Source organism: Rhipicephalus microplus, chromosome 2, assembly GCF_043290135.1.
Source record: "Rhipicephalus microplus isolate Deutch F79 chromosome 2, USDA_Rmic, whole genome shotgun sequence".
NCBI classification, from domain to species: Eukaryota; Metazoa; Arthropoda; class Arachnida; order Ixodida; family Ixodidae; genus Rhipicephalus; species Rhipicephalus microplus.
The window spans coordinates 249389419-249403049 of NC_134701.1; the positions used below are offsets into that span (position 1 = coordinate 249389419).

At 43.6% G+C, this 13631-nt stretch overlaps 2 protein-coding genes across 6 annotated transcripts in view; one reads left to right on the forward strand and one right to left on the reverse strand.

Moving 5' to 3' along the window:
• Positions 1–11353, reverse strand: part of POSH (SH3 domain containing ring finger posh) — a 36138-nt gene extending 24785 nt beyond the window's left edge. For both annotated transcript variants that reach the window (XM_075878936.1, XM_037421237.2), the window contains exons 1-9: positions 10926–11353; positions 10076–10266; positions 8061–8374; positions 6964–7177; positions 5197–5292; positions 4719–4759; positions 4546–4637; positions 1666–1823; positions 500–625 (exon numbers count right to left, since the gene is read on the reverse strand). In XM_075878936.1, the coding sequence (XP_075735051.1) occupies positions 500–625; positions 1666–1823; positions 4546–4637; positions 4719–4759; positions 5197–5292; positions 6964–7177; positions 8061–8374; positions 10076–10240 (1206 nt within the window). In that variant the 5' untranslated portion in view covers positions 10241–10266; positions 10926–11353. The remainder of the gene's footprint in view (positions 1–499; positions 626–1665; positions 1824–4545; positions 4638–4718; positions 4760–5196; positions 5293–6963; positions 7178–8060; positions 8375–10075; positions 10267–10925) is intronic.
• A 59-nt stretch (positions 11354–11412) lies between these two features.
• The window catches only part of LOC119170161 (FHF complex subunit HOOK-interacting protein 1B), a 41155-nt gene continuing 38936 nt past the window's right edge, over positions 11413–13631 (forward strand). For all 4 annotated transcript variants that reach the window (XM_037421232.2, XM_037421233.2, XM_037421234.2 and 1 more), the window contains exons 1-2: positions 11413–11600; positions 12025–12172. In XM_037421232.2, coding sequence (XP_037277129.2) covers positions 12042–12172 — 131 coding nt within the window. In that variant the 5' untranslated portion in view covers positions 11413–11600; positions 12025–12041. The remainder of the gene's footprint in view (positions 11601–12024; positions 12173–13631) is intronic.

Sequence of the window (13631 nt, forward strand, 5' to 3'; positions counted from 1 at the left end):
TCACTATACAGAATTGGCTGTAGGCTAAGTGCTGGCCTGATGAGGCTTACAGTGGCTGCAGAGCATAATACAAATATTTAGGACAAAGTAATGCATACACTTTTATTTCCAGCATATACAGTTTGCGTCATGTTGGCATAATTTTGACTCGAACACTTACATCAGAACCGACAATACCTTAAGCAACCAAACTTGCAGTAATATGATAAAGTTAGAAATGGCTCACATCAGTCATTCTACTAAAAAAAAAATGCTGCACTTGAATCCATGAGTGCATTACATACGAACGGTCATTTCTGTACGTGGCATCGCATAACCTGTCACATGTGACGCATGCAAAACGAAATAGGAGTACAATAATTATAAGCATCAATCTTCTCCCCCCCTCCCCATTGTAGCACTCCCTGCCATCCTACGTTTATACAGCTTTTCCATGTACAACATCTCTGCCAAGGCCTACGAGTGGAAAGACCGAAGAATCGCATGCAATCGACCTCACCTTTGACGATGCCGTGGGAATCCTGCTCGGGGAGACTGCCTGCCCTTGGGGTGGTGAGCTGGGCTGCGACGTGACCTCTGTGCCCGTGTTCAGCACCTCCATGGAATGCCGATGGGGAGCCTGTGGCTGAAGGTGTGAAGACAAGTGGAATAAGTTGTTGACTCATTTAAAGGTGCCCAACAACGTTTCTTCTAACATGCGCAAGGTGAGTAGCAAGCTGTGCAGAGGACAAAAGGGAGAGGTCTATCGTTTTGCAGCAATAACATTTGCCTAATGTGCAGGTACTAGAAGACAGGAAAAACTTGCAATGAGCAAGGAGGATATGGAGAACCAAGTGGTTTACATCTTTTTTCCAATTTAACCATCAGATGAAGCCAACATGTTAACAAACGAGGAACTGACAGTTTTAACTTAGACATATAGGCTGCAATAAAAAAAAAGGAGACAAAAGTGGTTGAAAAGATTACTACTTGAAGTTGGCATGAACCAAACATGTATCTAGTAAACTGCACATGCATTGCCTTATTAGCTGAACTAAAACAGCAGCTATTACTTGCAGCCTGAAGCTTAGCAATTCAGAACCATAGTCATCAATTCAAAATGTCGAAGTACAGTTGTCAGCAAGCTTATAATGACAAGGGAGCTGCTCTAACACTCCACAATACGCCCTGAAATGGTTTGACTGATGCCAGCGTTACATAGCTTCTGTTGCCGAGATGCTACCACTGCGCACTGACATGCTATCTAAGTATACCGGGGTATTATCCCAGCAACAGCACGCAGCACTTCGCAGCTGGCATAGTCAAAGGAATTCAGGCCCCACTGCAGAGCATTGAGTTTAGCATGCCGACGACTCCACTTGTGACGACCTAAGAAGACGTCCAGGTTAACTAAAATTTTCCTGACATTTCAGACAAGCGCAATATGTAGCTACATTACCAGCAATGTCACATCCAGACAAAAAAGAAAGGAAAACAGAAAATGGCAAAGAAACCTCGCTGTCTTACACATCAGTTGCACACTTACATGTCACAGACTGCAGTCATGCCTGCAATCTTTCCGTACAACTGAAACCAAAGTGTTCAGAAGAGAAAAATCGTGAACTGTGCTTAAGATCTCACACTCTTTCGCAGAACCACGAAGGAGAGATAACACTGTCTACTAACATTGCTTCCGTTGCTTGAGGCTGGCGGGTTGAGGGCAGAGAGTGAGTGGCGCTTCTCTCGGGGCTGGCAGGCAGGCAGTGGAGGCGATGTAGATGGTGGTGTGCCAGGGCTCGGGGACGATGATGCGGGAGATGTCGTGCTTGACTGAGATTCCCCAGCTGCATTGTGCAAAATATGATGCAACACCATGAAGACAAAAGTACGAGGATGCTTACACTCAGTTCCAACCTAAGCAAAACAAACGTCAGCTCAGTCCACTGCCATGGCTGTTTATCTCACAGAGAATTCGTGCAAGTATTCCAGCCTATAGTGCTTACTCATTTTCATGACACCGAGCACTAGAGTGTTTCAGATAGTGGACTTTACCATACCAACACACATTTGTGTTGGTGGTCTTCGGCCAGAAACTTAAGCGTTCTAGTAAATTTCATCGGGGATTCTGACCTCGCTGTTCAGCCAAACATTATGCTTCAAGTATAATAATGACAAGCCTTTAACACTTCTTATGCTCAGTATTTACATTAGCCAAAAAAAAGTATTGATGATTCGGGTGAAAACAAGCTAGCACAGCCGTGTTTCAAAGGTGCAGGGCAGGTGCCCTGCGATTTTGCCGGAAGAAACTTAGTACATTTTTTTTCTTAGGTTGTCACTAAGTATAGAATCTTGGAATAGAAGCCGTTTCGAAAATCATAAAATTGGGCATTCCATACACAACTTGCATAAATGGCTGCGTACAACAATAATGATTTTATCCTAAGAGTAAACTATGACAATCATTAATGACCTAAAACAAAGTGGTTTTTTTTTTTCGTACTGTTCAGTTATAAGTGCTTCTGCTGCTGGTCCGGCTGTGTGCTAAACAGAGCTTCAAAGTACATATGAGGTCATACATGAGTGCAAGCTGTCTACCATACATTGCTGCAACGCAGTTGCAAAAATTTTAATTTCCCATGTTTCAGAGTAAAAATAAAATAAAAATAATAATAGAAGACTTGTTTTATGAAGAGTTTATGTTCTTCAGCTTCTCCAACACAATTCGCAGACTTGGTCAGCAAAGACAGCTGCTACAATCTACAAAAGAAATGAACTGGATGACTCTTGAGCTTTACCCCCAGAGAAAAACGCGACAGCATAATTCGACTCGATTTGCATTGCCTTTTCAATTGGTAGCCTCAATTCTCTTCTCAGTGGACAACTCAACCAGGTCACAAGAAAAAGAATGTCTGTGAGAGTAACACTGGCTATTCATAACTATCCTACAAGGCCTACTGCGAGTACAGTTGGGAAGAGCCCATTACATTATAGAGTATTTCTTCCTTTTGAGAATCGGCAAAGTACCCACCATGTGGCGGTGAGACAATTACGTGAACCTATGCAGCTGCTCGCTTTGTTCATGTTTTTGCTGCTACTAATTAACTATATTTGAGTGCCTTGTCATAGGTGGGCCTTCAATACCTTCACTCGTGCAATTTAGAGCCTAGGCATTTAGTACGATTCTACACTTCTGCCAACAACGCTACATACGTTGTGAAAAACTCATCGCATTACCTGACATTCGTATAGAGTTCTCTTCTTTTTGGAAGCAGTTTCAAGCAATGGCGCAGCTCTCTGTTAGAGCACCTGCTTGCCATGCAGAAAGCCTGGGTTCGATTGCCACTTCGTAAGAGACATTCACCGCACAGCAATTCTTGTCCCTTACATGATGTCTCTTATAAGCAGGGTACCATATACCGTATTTACTCGCGTAATCCTCACACTCCCATAATTCTCGCACCCCCAACATCGGCCAGCAAGAATACGATTTCTTTTGTTCCTCGAGCAATTATCGCACCCCCGAAAACTGCCGCAATAATGTCGTCTGCTCGTTCCAGCCACTGATGATGATAGCGCGCGTCATCTGGAGCCATCTCTTAAGCATCAAGCGTAATATTACTGCATGGAGATTCAATTCAATCCAAGCCAAGCCAAAGTGGCAAGTGCGCGTTGCGGCATGTTTTGTATGTTGTATCGGTAATCTTGTCACGTTATGGGGCGATACTAAAGCTACAAGGCTGTTTTCAAGTTGAAAGTGATAGATCATGCACTAAACAACGGAAACAAGGCCGCTGTTAGGCTTTTCGGAGTCTACGAGTTTTGTCTTTCCTACTGGTGACGGCAGCTGAAAGCCACCAAGACACGTTGGGCCTGCCGTGTACCTAAAACTGGGATTGATTGTAAACTTATTTTTCCAGAGAGAAACTGCGGTCGATTCCGCTAAATAACCATCAGCCCAATACTGACGTCCTACGCTTACATTTTGAGGGCTCCTGTTGCGCAACGAATGCTACCGCTACGCCCGCAACACCCACAAGCTTTGGGCATGGTATTCTAATTCTCGACTATTTGCTTGCACTTTTTGTGTCTCAAATTAATCTTGCCTTGTGTTGAACAAGTGCTTTTAATGTTGAGGTAAGTTTTAATTAGTACTTCTCAAAGCTTGCCGTTAGTTGCTGGTGTGAGAATGCCGATTTGCGGCCACCTCATTTTCTTTTTTAATGTGTACGTTTTCGTGGAAAGTTTTCCCGGCGTAATTCTCGCACCCCCTAATTTTACATTGGTTTTCCGCCCAAAAAAGTTCGAGGATTATGCGAGTAAATACCGTATGCATAATCTTATCAACACTTATTAAAATGTAAGCACTCTGGTGTCTCTTACACGCATCTGTCTCTTACATCGGTGTGCCTTATCAAGGGATCTGACTGTATTTGTCTCTATCTTGAACTTTCGCTCACAATCAACGATGCCAACACCGGAGTTCTGCAAAATGAGCTTTCTTTAACGCTCTTGCATTAATGCAGAAGTCCAGTTCCTAACTTTCTAAATGATCAGAAAAGAACTTGCCTGACGGAGTGCTGCCAGCTGGAATGACTGTTTGGCTTGGTGCTTCGGAATTGGGTGTTGGAGGGGCAACTCTCGAAGGGCCCACTTGAACACTGCAGGGGTAGCATTTTAATACAGAAAATGTATTAGTGTGCCTGACCTTGAAGCAGCATACGAGTAAAATCCTGACTTACTTGTTAGAAAGTTTCATAAGTGCCTTTCCAGCGGCATTCATCTGCAAATGTGTACAAGGAAACATCAGCAATCATCGTAACATTCAAACCCATATTCACAGTCTCCTACCGATAAACCAAGCATGTGACAAAGCCAATAGCTACATTAAATCTTCATTAACTGGGCTTTTTTTGTTGTGTACAGTTCTCGCCCTAGACCTAAGCTCTTGGCTGATAGCGGCCAACCTCGGATATACAAAGTTTGACCAGTAGCAATACTAATAAACATCTAACCTTATTGAAGACCCTGAGCGTAAGTGGCAATAAATGCAGACCAAAAAGTAGGGCAGAAAACAGAGTCCTAATACACTACTTCTTACAAAACATTATTCATGTTACTCTAAAATATCCTCATAAGTTACTTCCTTAGTGACACTGACAGAGGCACCGAGAAAGCCTATAAGTACAAAACACGGCACTAATACACGCTGTAACTCACCTCAACAAATGATATTGGAAAGATACCAATTCGGTCGCCCAGTTTTCCTTCAGCCCAATTTTCGTCCACCCTCCGAATCACCGTAATCACATCACCCTGAAAGGCATTCCAAAAGTATTAGGTTATGGCAACTACTCGTTACAAAGCCACGAAGGCAATCGTGCCAAATAACATTGGGTTAATAGCGTGCTATAGGAAAAGGAAGATTCACCTAATCGGACAGAATAGCAATTACACCACTCGGTATACCAGAACAATCCACTAACTAGTACAATATATATTGTAGCACTGCCACTCCTCTTTTGAAGAGGCCTAACATCAGCAGGAGGCAGTGCATGAAAATGTGTGAAATTTAAAGGACAGCCACACATTACTAGCATTGTTGATACACACAATTCTAAAAGTGATGTTTGTTTTTACAGGTGCAAAATATTTCCTGCAAAACATTTTGATTACACTCAAACCACGATATCACGAACATGGATATAACGAAATACTGGTTATAGCAGAGTAAATGAAAAATAGTCTTGCAACACACACAGCATTAGAAACAAACTTTTATAACAAATTTCTGGATATAACAAACCTATTTTTGTGTAATATGCAACTTTGTTATAATGAGGTTTAAGTGTACTATAGTAATCACAACTGCCTTACTAGTAGACATATTATGTAACCAGCCCTGTTGGCACTAACACTCTTGAACATACCGTATTTACTCGCGTAATCCTCGCACTCGCATCATTCTCGCATCCCCCACATCGCCCAACAAAAATACGATTTCTTTTTTTCCTCCAGTAATTATCGCATTCCCGAAAACTGCTGCAATAGTGTCGTCTGCTCTTTCCAGCCACTGATGATGATTGCGCATGCCATTTGGCGCTATCTCTTAAGCATCAAGCGTACTATTGCACAGAGATTCAATCCAATCGAAGCCAAGCCGAAGTGGCCAGGGCGCGTTGTGGGGTGTTTTGTATGTTGCGTCGGTAACCTTGTGACGTTACGAGGCGATACTGAAGCTGTACCGCTGCTTTCAAGTTGCAAGTGATGGATCATGCACCAAACAACGGCGTAGGCCCTTTGGAGTCTACGCATTTTGTGTTCGCTACTGGTGATGGCAGCTGAAAGCCACCAAGACATTTTGGGCCTGCCATGTGCCTAAAACTGGGATTGATGGTAAACTTTATTTATTCAGAAGGAAACTGCGGACAATTCTGTTAAATAGCCATCAGCTCAATACTGACGTCCCACGCTTACCTTTTGAGGGCTCCTGTTGAGCGACGAACGCTACCGCCACGCCCGCAACGTCCCCAAGTTTTGCGTATAGTATTCTAATTCTCGACTATTTGCTTCCACTTTTTGTGTCTCAAATAAATCTTGTCTTGAGTTGAACCTCTGCTTTTATTGTTGAGGTAAGTTTTAATTCGTACTTCTTAAAGCTTGCTGTTAGTTAGTGGTGTGAGAATCCCGATTTGCGGCCACTTCGTTTACTTTTTCGCTCTGTACGTTTTCGTAGAAAGTTTCCCCCGCGTAATTCTTGCACCTCCCAACTTTTCATCGGTTTTCCGACAAAAAAAGTGCGAGGATTATGCGAGTAAATACGGTAGTCCTGTTTGTTCTAGTTAATGGTGAATAGCTTCTGCCGTATATCTACGATTCATATGAGAACTACAATTGCTGCACCAGAAAGGATTATCCTGCACAAGCACGGGGGCAAAACGCACATGATGGGCAGGCACTAGCAAGAAAAGAAAAGGGGAGGCACACCTTGAGAAACGTCAGACAATCCTTCTCATCATTGTCGCCCATGCGGAAGTCGTAGAGAGCCTTGCACTGAGGGATATGAGAAGGTAGGGGCACCACCACTTGGACGTAGCTGGCTGGCACAAAGCCCTGCTTGCCACCCAGCTCTCCGTGGAACCAGTTCTGATCTACTCGCTTGCGCAGGACTATGATGTCCCCCTTTCGGAATGCCAAATCCCTGCAAGAGTACAGTTCTCACATAAATTTTTACACGTTGTGACAGACATGCATAGCACAATAGTCAAGCTAAGTACGAAAAAAAAAACTAGAGAAAGTGAAAGCATTGCAGAGAAGCAATGCCCAATTATCCTGAAGGCTTAAGTGGTGGTGCTTTTTGCTAAGCGCGTGAGTTGATATTTTAGGAATGGAACGAAAAAACACCATCTACAATGCTTGTCTATTTGTTAAAACAACTGTACAAGGTCAAAATTCAATACACAGACCTCCACCGCTAAATCTCTCTTAGCCCAACATGCACCTTGAAGGGTGAACTTGTTGGTTAAGATGGGTGAAACCCTGCGATACAAGCACCTTGAGAACAATAAACCCCATGATTTAACATTTCCTTCCTTATCAGATGTTTCATCAGAGGAACTGCTCATGTTCAGAGAAACTATATTACGAGAAAAATTCTCTTCAGAGAAAAATGGTTATCCTCGTGAATGGCACGCATTCTCTTTGTTGTCCTCTTTGTCTTCGGCTTAGCTCACAGAACACGTATACCTATTTGTCTTGCGTGAGGTATAATGATAACTCTGATGGGCAGAAGAACGGGAGAAGAGCAAAAGAAAAAGAGAGAAATAAAATAAATAGAGATGTCAAGAGATATAACGACAGAGAGAAAATGAGATAGAAACAAACACACACCAAAAATAGAAAAAAAAAAAACAGAAAGAGAGAGGAATAAAGAATGAGAAAAATTGAAACTAGCCCCACACTTTCTTCAGACTTGGCACCAATATTGCGAAGCTGCCTTAAAATTTTTCTCCACTAGTTTACAAATTAAGGTTACGTACACCCACTCTATGCCTCTTTCCTAGAGTGTCCGAATAGGCACTCACCCCGGGTCTTTGGCATCATAGGAGTAGAGAGCTTTGGCACAGGGCATCTGTGGCACCAGTTGCTTGACAAGAGTGCGCACCCCATCACCACGACCCGAGGTGGTGTCCCCCCGTGGCCCAGCTGACGAAGGCTGGCTGGCTAGGAGGGGCCTCGCATGGCCGATGAGGGAGGAACTGCCCAAAAGGGCACCTGATGGGGACCGGCTGCCACCACTGCTGCCGCCACCGACACCACGTCGCGGATTGTTTTTGATGCCTTCCAATAGACGGACCAGAAGAATATTGAGCGGGAGCTCGTCGACCGAGCATTCCACCTGCGATGAAAGATAATATATGATATAGCTAAACCTCTCTGTAAAATACACACACCAGGGAGCAGTTCTTGTCCCTTATATGAGGCATAGAGCAGCGTAATATGTTGTCATTTTTTAATCAACTCTATTTCAACATAGGCACACTGCTGTTTCTTATACCCAACTGTATCTTACATCAGTGTTTCTTATCAAAAGGGTTAAACTGTAATTGATGGGGTTTTACATACCAAAAACCATAGTATGATCACAAGAAACACCATTAAGAAGGGCTCCTAAAATTTTGAGCATTTGGTGTTTTTCAACGTGCACCCAAAACTAAAGCACACAGGCTCCCTTTTGTCTGTCATTGATATGCAGCCGCAACGGCCCCGAAACAGCAAATGTACCGATGACGCCAACATTTTAAACTCGAGATACTTGCACTGCAGAATTCTCCTGCATATGTCCGTAACTCTGACAGAGTATCTGCGGCTATCATTGCCTTTGAACATATATTAATCTGCCAATTCGACTACCAACTGCAGGCTTTGAGAAGATTCAAGCATATAATTCTGAATTATGTGTTGTGGTGGATGATTAAGACAGTGCTGAAATGTTCAAAACACACAAAACAGGGACAACGGAGACATTCTCAGAGTTTTGAACTTTGCAGCCCTGCCTTTATCATCCAGTACGTTCTAACAAGCCCCTACACACGCTCTCCTGAATGTGTTCTAGAACTCTTCGAAAAGATGTCCCACAGTACTCCTATTCCTGTGGCAGCCCTACGACCACGAACAGCAAAGCTGCCAAACCAATCAATATACAATGCTCCTATGATGCCTCTACTTAATATAACCTTAATCGCATAGAGATGCATGAAAAAAAGTTTATATGCACATAACAAACAGCACACCTGGCTGGTGTGCACAACAATTACTTAAAACTAAATTTCCAAATTAATTGCACTTTTTCTTCTGCGAGTATGCATTCTATAAATCAATAGGCATTCCAGAAGGGAGAACGTAGGTGGGATGTTACATGGATAACTGGGTGTATTTGTTTAGTATGCTCCGACGTGAAAGGCACAAATATGACAACAGGCAAAAAATAAATGCACAGTGTATGCATCTCGCTTTTGTCTGTTGCAACATTAACGCCATTTCATGTTAGTACAGGCTGGAAGGCATGCTAATGTAGAAACCATTTCCTAATCTTACCTTATCATGTTACTTATACCTAATCCTCTCCAAACTTCCAAGTGCATGCTTCCCCTTGACAACCGTCCTTTTACTCAATGGTGGGTAAACTGTTCTGCAAACTTCACAGTCTTACCGACTCCACGTTTTCCACTTAGTAGAACAAAGCTGCCATGTTACCATCATTCTCCTCAATCAATATGAATGAAACATGGACTGTTAAGCAGCAAAGCGAGTATGAATTCGAACACCTTGTAGCGTGCTTATACTGGAGCACAAGTAAAACCTGAGGATGTTGAAAAATACACAGTGTGGTATCCTTAACCATCATACTGTTTTGTTTTCGCGTGTTTCAGTTCAAACGTTTTGCTGTTCTGACACACACTTGTGAGACTCAAGCTGCAGCTACACGAAGCACTAAGCTAAACTAAAACATCAACAAACTAAAAAGGCAAGCAGTGTCAACAGAAAGAAATCTCGTGGAATTCTGCAGCTTGTGAGATAAGCTGTGACATGGACTCACCAGTATCCGGCATTCTGGACAGCGCAGCTCCTTGTGGGAGTGAACGATCTCGTCCAGGCAGCGCCTGCAGAACGTGTGCTGGCAAGGAAGTACCTTGCTTGTGCTGTCCAGCTGCTCAAGACAGACAGAACACTCGAGCAGGTCTGTCAGGAACGCTTCATCCATAATGCTGCTTCACCACACCTAGGCTGCTGCATGTCAAAAAAAAAAAAAAAAAAGGATAGTTACTAAAACCAGCTGTGTCCTTGCATTCATGAAGCGTAAACCTTCAGTACTTTCAGTAGTTACAAAAAAACAGTAAAGCGTGTGTCGAATTACTATAAGCACCTCGTAAGCGCTCATAACAGAGGAGCGCACATTCTAACGTCAGGTAGTCATGGGATGAACGGTTATAAACAGAACCTTGTGAGCCCGTTATCCTAATTTGCAGAGGCCATAACAATCACTTTATTGTCATGTCATATGTGACAGCTTCCAGATCACAAGCGACGAGCGGAACCCGCATTTGCATAATTGGTCGCATTCTTCAGGAACTGCGTGCTGCCTCACAGCCGTTGCACGTCGCCGCAATCCGATACGGGTGAGAACGAAAGTAGGAACCGCATTTATAACCTTACACGGGGCTCAGTTACCACACTAATGTAATCAACACCTTGAACTACAAACAAAACTTACAGTAGCAAATTACAGGTAGGCCTATCTGGAGCCTCAGGTGCGATCAATAAACGCAACATAAAGAATGTAGTCCACTTTCGTATCGATGGCAGCGTTGTCCCACACGAATTAATCACCCGCGATTCCGGAACAGATACATTAGTGGCAGTTTAGAGGTTGAGAAGCTCCCACTCACCTTTAAACATGATCGTGCTCTTAAACCGCAGAGCTATCTCCATCATTTTTTTTTTTTTCACATACTGCGATCAATGCAGCAACGAACACTCGACGATATGTAGAGTCCACATCACTAATGAATCAGCGATCACAGCTCACAAGTCGATCTCACAGTGGCCTGTACTCTTCCACGAAAAAATGTAAACGCTAGTCAGGTAGGCACGCAGGAACTACCCCGACCATCCGGAGGCCTCTGCCCACATTTTGGACTTGCCGAGACCTCACACACTCGCACCACGACCTCGCACACAGTACCACAATGAAACAAGTTCCAAACGTCGCGATGGCTAATCCTCACTACAACCAGGAACTAGATGAAAAGGGCGCGAAAGCATCATCAACCGCAGTGAACGGTTTTAGATTCCCGTATTACCGCAGTTTTTAGACAAGTGAATGAGAAATGCATAAGCGGATGTGATGTTAGGGGCGCGGGGGTGGCGAGGGTAGACCGTTTCCGGTTTATCATGGCGAAGAAGTCGTGATGGGTGTCCGTTAACTGAACTCATTGAGCTTCTCTTTTCGTGTATACGTTTTATTAAACTTATTTGGGCCCATATTATCGCATGTCGCTGGAAACGGACAGACCATGTAACGATACTCAGCCGGTGCTGCGCTTCAACCGTGCTGCCAGCTCGTAAGCTTTGGACATTTTTATTTCTCTGAAGTATGGTCCGTGTATCGGGGTCTCAGTCCCAGGTGTTTGCGAAAAGACGGCGTCAGTAGTAACGAGCACGCATCATTGAACCTTGCAGTCTTTCACGGTAGGCACTAGTACTCGTGAAAAATACGTCGCGAATGTTTGTTCATTCATGTACTCCGAGTCGTGCACTTTCTGTCAGCACTCAAACGGTTGGCTATGCACTTTCTCGATGCGCAGGTGTGAACATATCTCGACGTTTAGGGGAACTGGACTGTCGCTTAGATTTACTGCTGTTAAAAGTTCGAGGGAAGCCGTTCCACACGTTCCGAACCGCGTAACGCGCGTTTTCGCTTCTAGCCGAGACAACACGATACTGAAGGCTCGGAATGCGCTTATTTATTTTTGCTTTCGACAACAGCTACGTGAAGCGCCGTCATGAGCTGGTTGCGAGCGAGCCTGCGTCGAAGCAGGCCACCCATTCTACGCAATGTGGAACCCGAGACTGTCATCGAGGCATTCAGGATGCACTGGCTTCGAGCCCTGGAAGTCATCGAGAAGTCATCGAGGTAGGTCATCGTGACATCACTTTCTGGAGCTCCGTGAAACAAGATTTTGCATTTTGTAAAACGATTGCAAAGTGTCTCCTACTTGTCTGTTACTTGCACGTTCTGGTGAACTTTAAACTTCGTTATCTAGTAACCCATCACGTTGCACTTGAAAGCTCTTCAGTGAAGACATTTCGCGCGTCGTTACGACCGCTCATAACCCGCTCTAAAGTAACGTTGGCCTTGTTTCGGAGTGGGCGAAATTTGCATATTTGGCATCGTTAACGCACAATTCGCCAAATTCAAACATGGGGAAATGTTTCGTGTTCCCAAAACACGGATCAGCAGAACCGTTGTGTTGTCGCACCTTGTTATAACCTTGGTTTAAGCATTGTGTCACTTGCGCTGCGTTTCCTTTCATTTCGCTGTAACTTATGCTTTCGCACGCGTAATTTACTTAGGCAAAGGAATCCGTGCATCTGCCCATATGCCGAAATTCGAACCTCGACCAGATACCGCGAGTGTTGTAAATGCTGAAATGGTCTTAGAGACATCAAATTTCTTGTTTACAGGCATGAAAAGTCCTTGACGTTTTGACAAGTAGTCTTATCTTCAAGACAGCAATCAAAGCAAATGTAGTGGCCTTCAAGAAAAGACCACTTGTCAAAATGCTGGCTTCAGCAACACCCTCTGTTCAAAGAGTTTTCATCTCTTCAGGCCCCAGTCTTTCCCCGAACTTGTCTGCCTTGTTAGTTTAAAAATAAAATTACATTCCTCAGGAGTGTTAGACAGATTGCAAAGGCAATGCAAAGAGGCAGCTTTAGATGAAACAGCTATAGTGATAGTAATCATTCATCAAAGTGGCAAGCAGTGAAACATTCTGAGGCACTTGCAACAACCTCTAGTCACATCTGCTGCTTTGAATTGAAAGCAAAGTACATGGTTAATTGATTTAAAACCATGACTCGAGCATCTCAACTTTATTGTTTGGTTAGCTCACCAATTTTGGCATGCCCCATTGTCTATTTCATTGATTTGTTGTACAGACTGTTTCTATTGCCACTAAGACATTTAAGACACAAATGTGGCAAATTGAAATATAAAATGTGTTTCCATGACCCGAGCAGAATATTTAAATTGCGTATTCTTGTTGCGTCACGTAAGCAATTGAGAACAAATATGCCTTATGAAGTCTGCAAGGCAAGGTCTTTGAATAACCATTGAAGAGGTTATAGCTGTTTCAGTGAGTGAAAAATTAGGCAAAAAACATTCCACTTGCCCAGATAGGTTTCTGGGATGCAGAAGAGCAAGATACTTAAGGTAATGAATGCTGAAAGACCATTCCGAGCACTGCAGTCATTGGTGAATACCTTCAGTGTGACCTAGCCCACACCACGTATGCACTTTACGCAAGTGTGCATACATCTGTGCATAATGTGTACCCCGCACATTGTGTTCTGCCCTTATGTGTAAGAGAGAA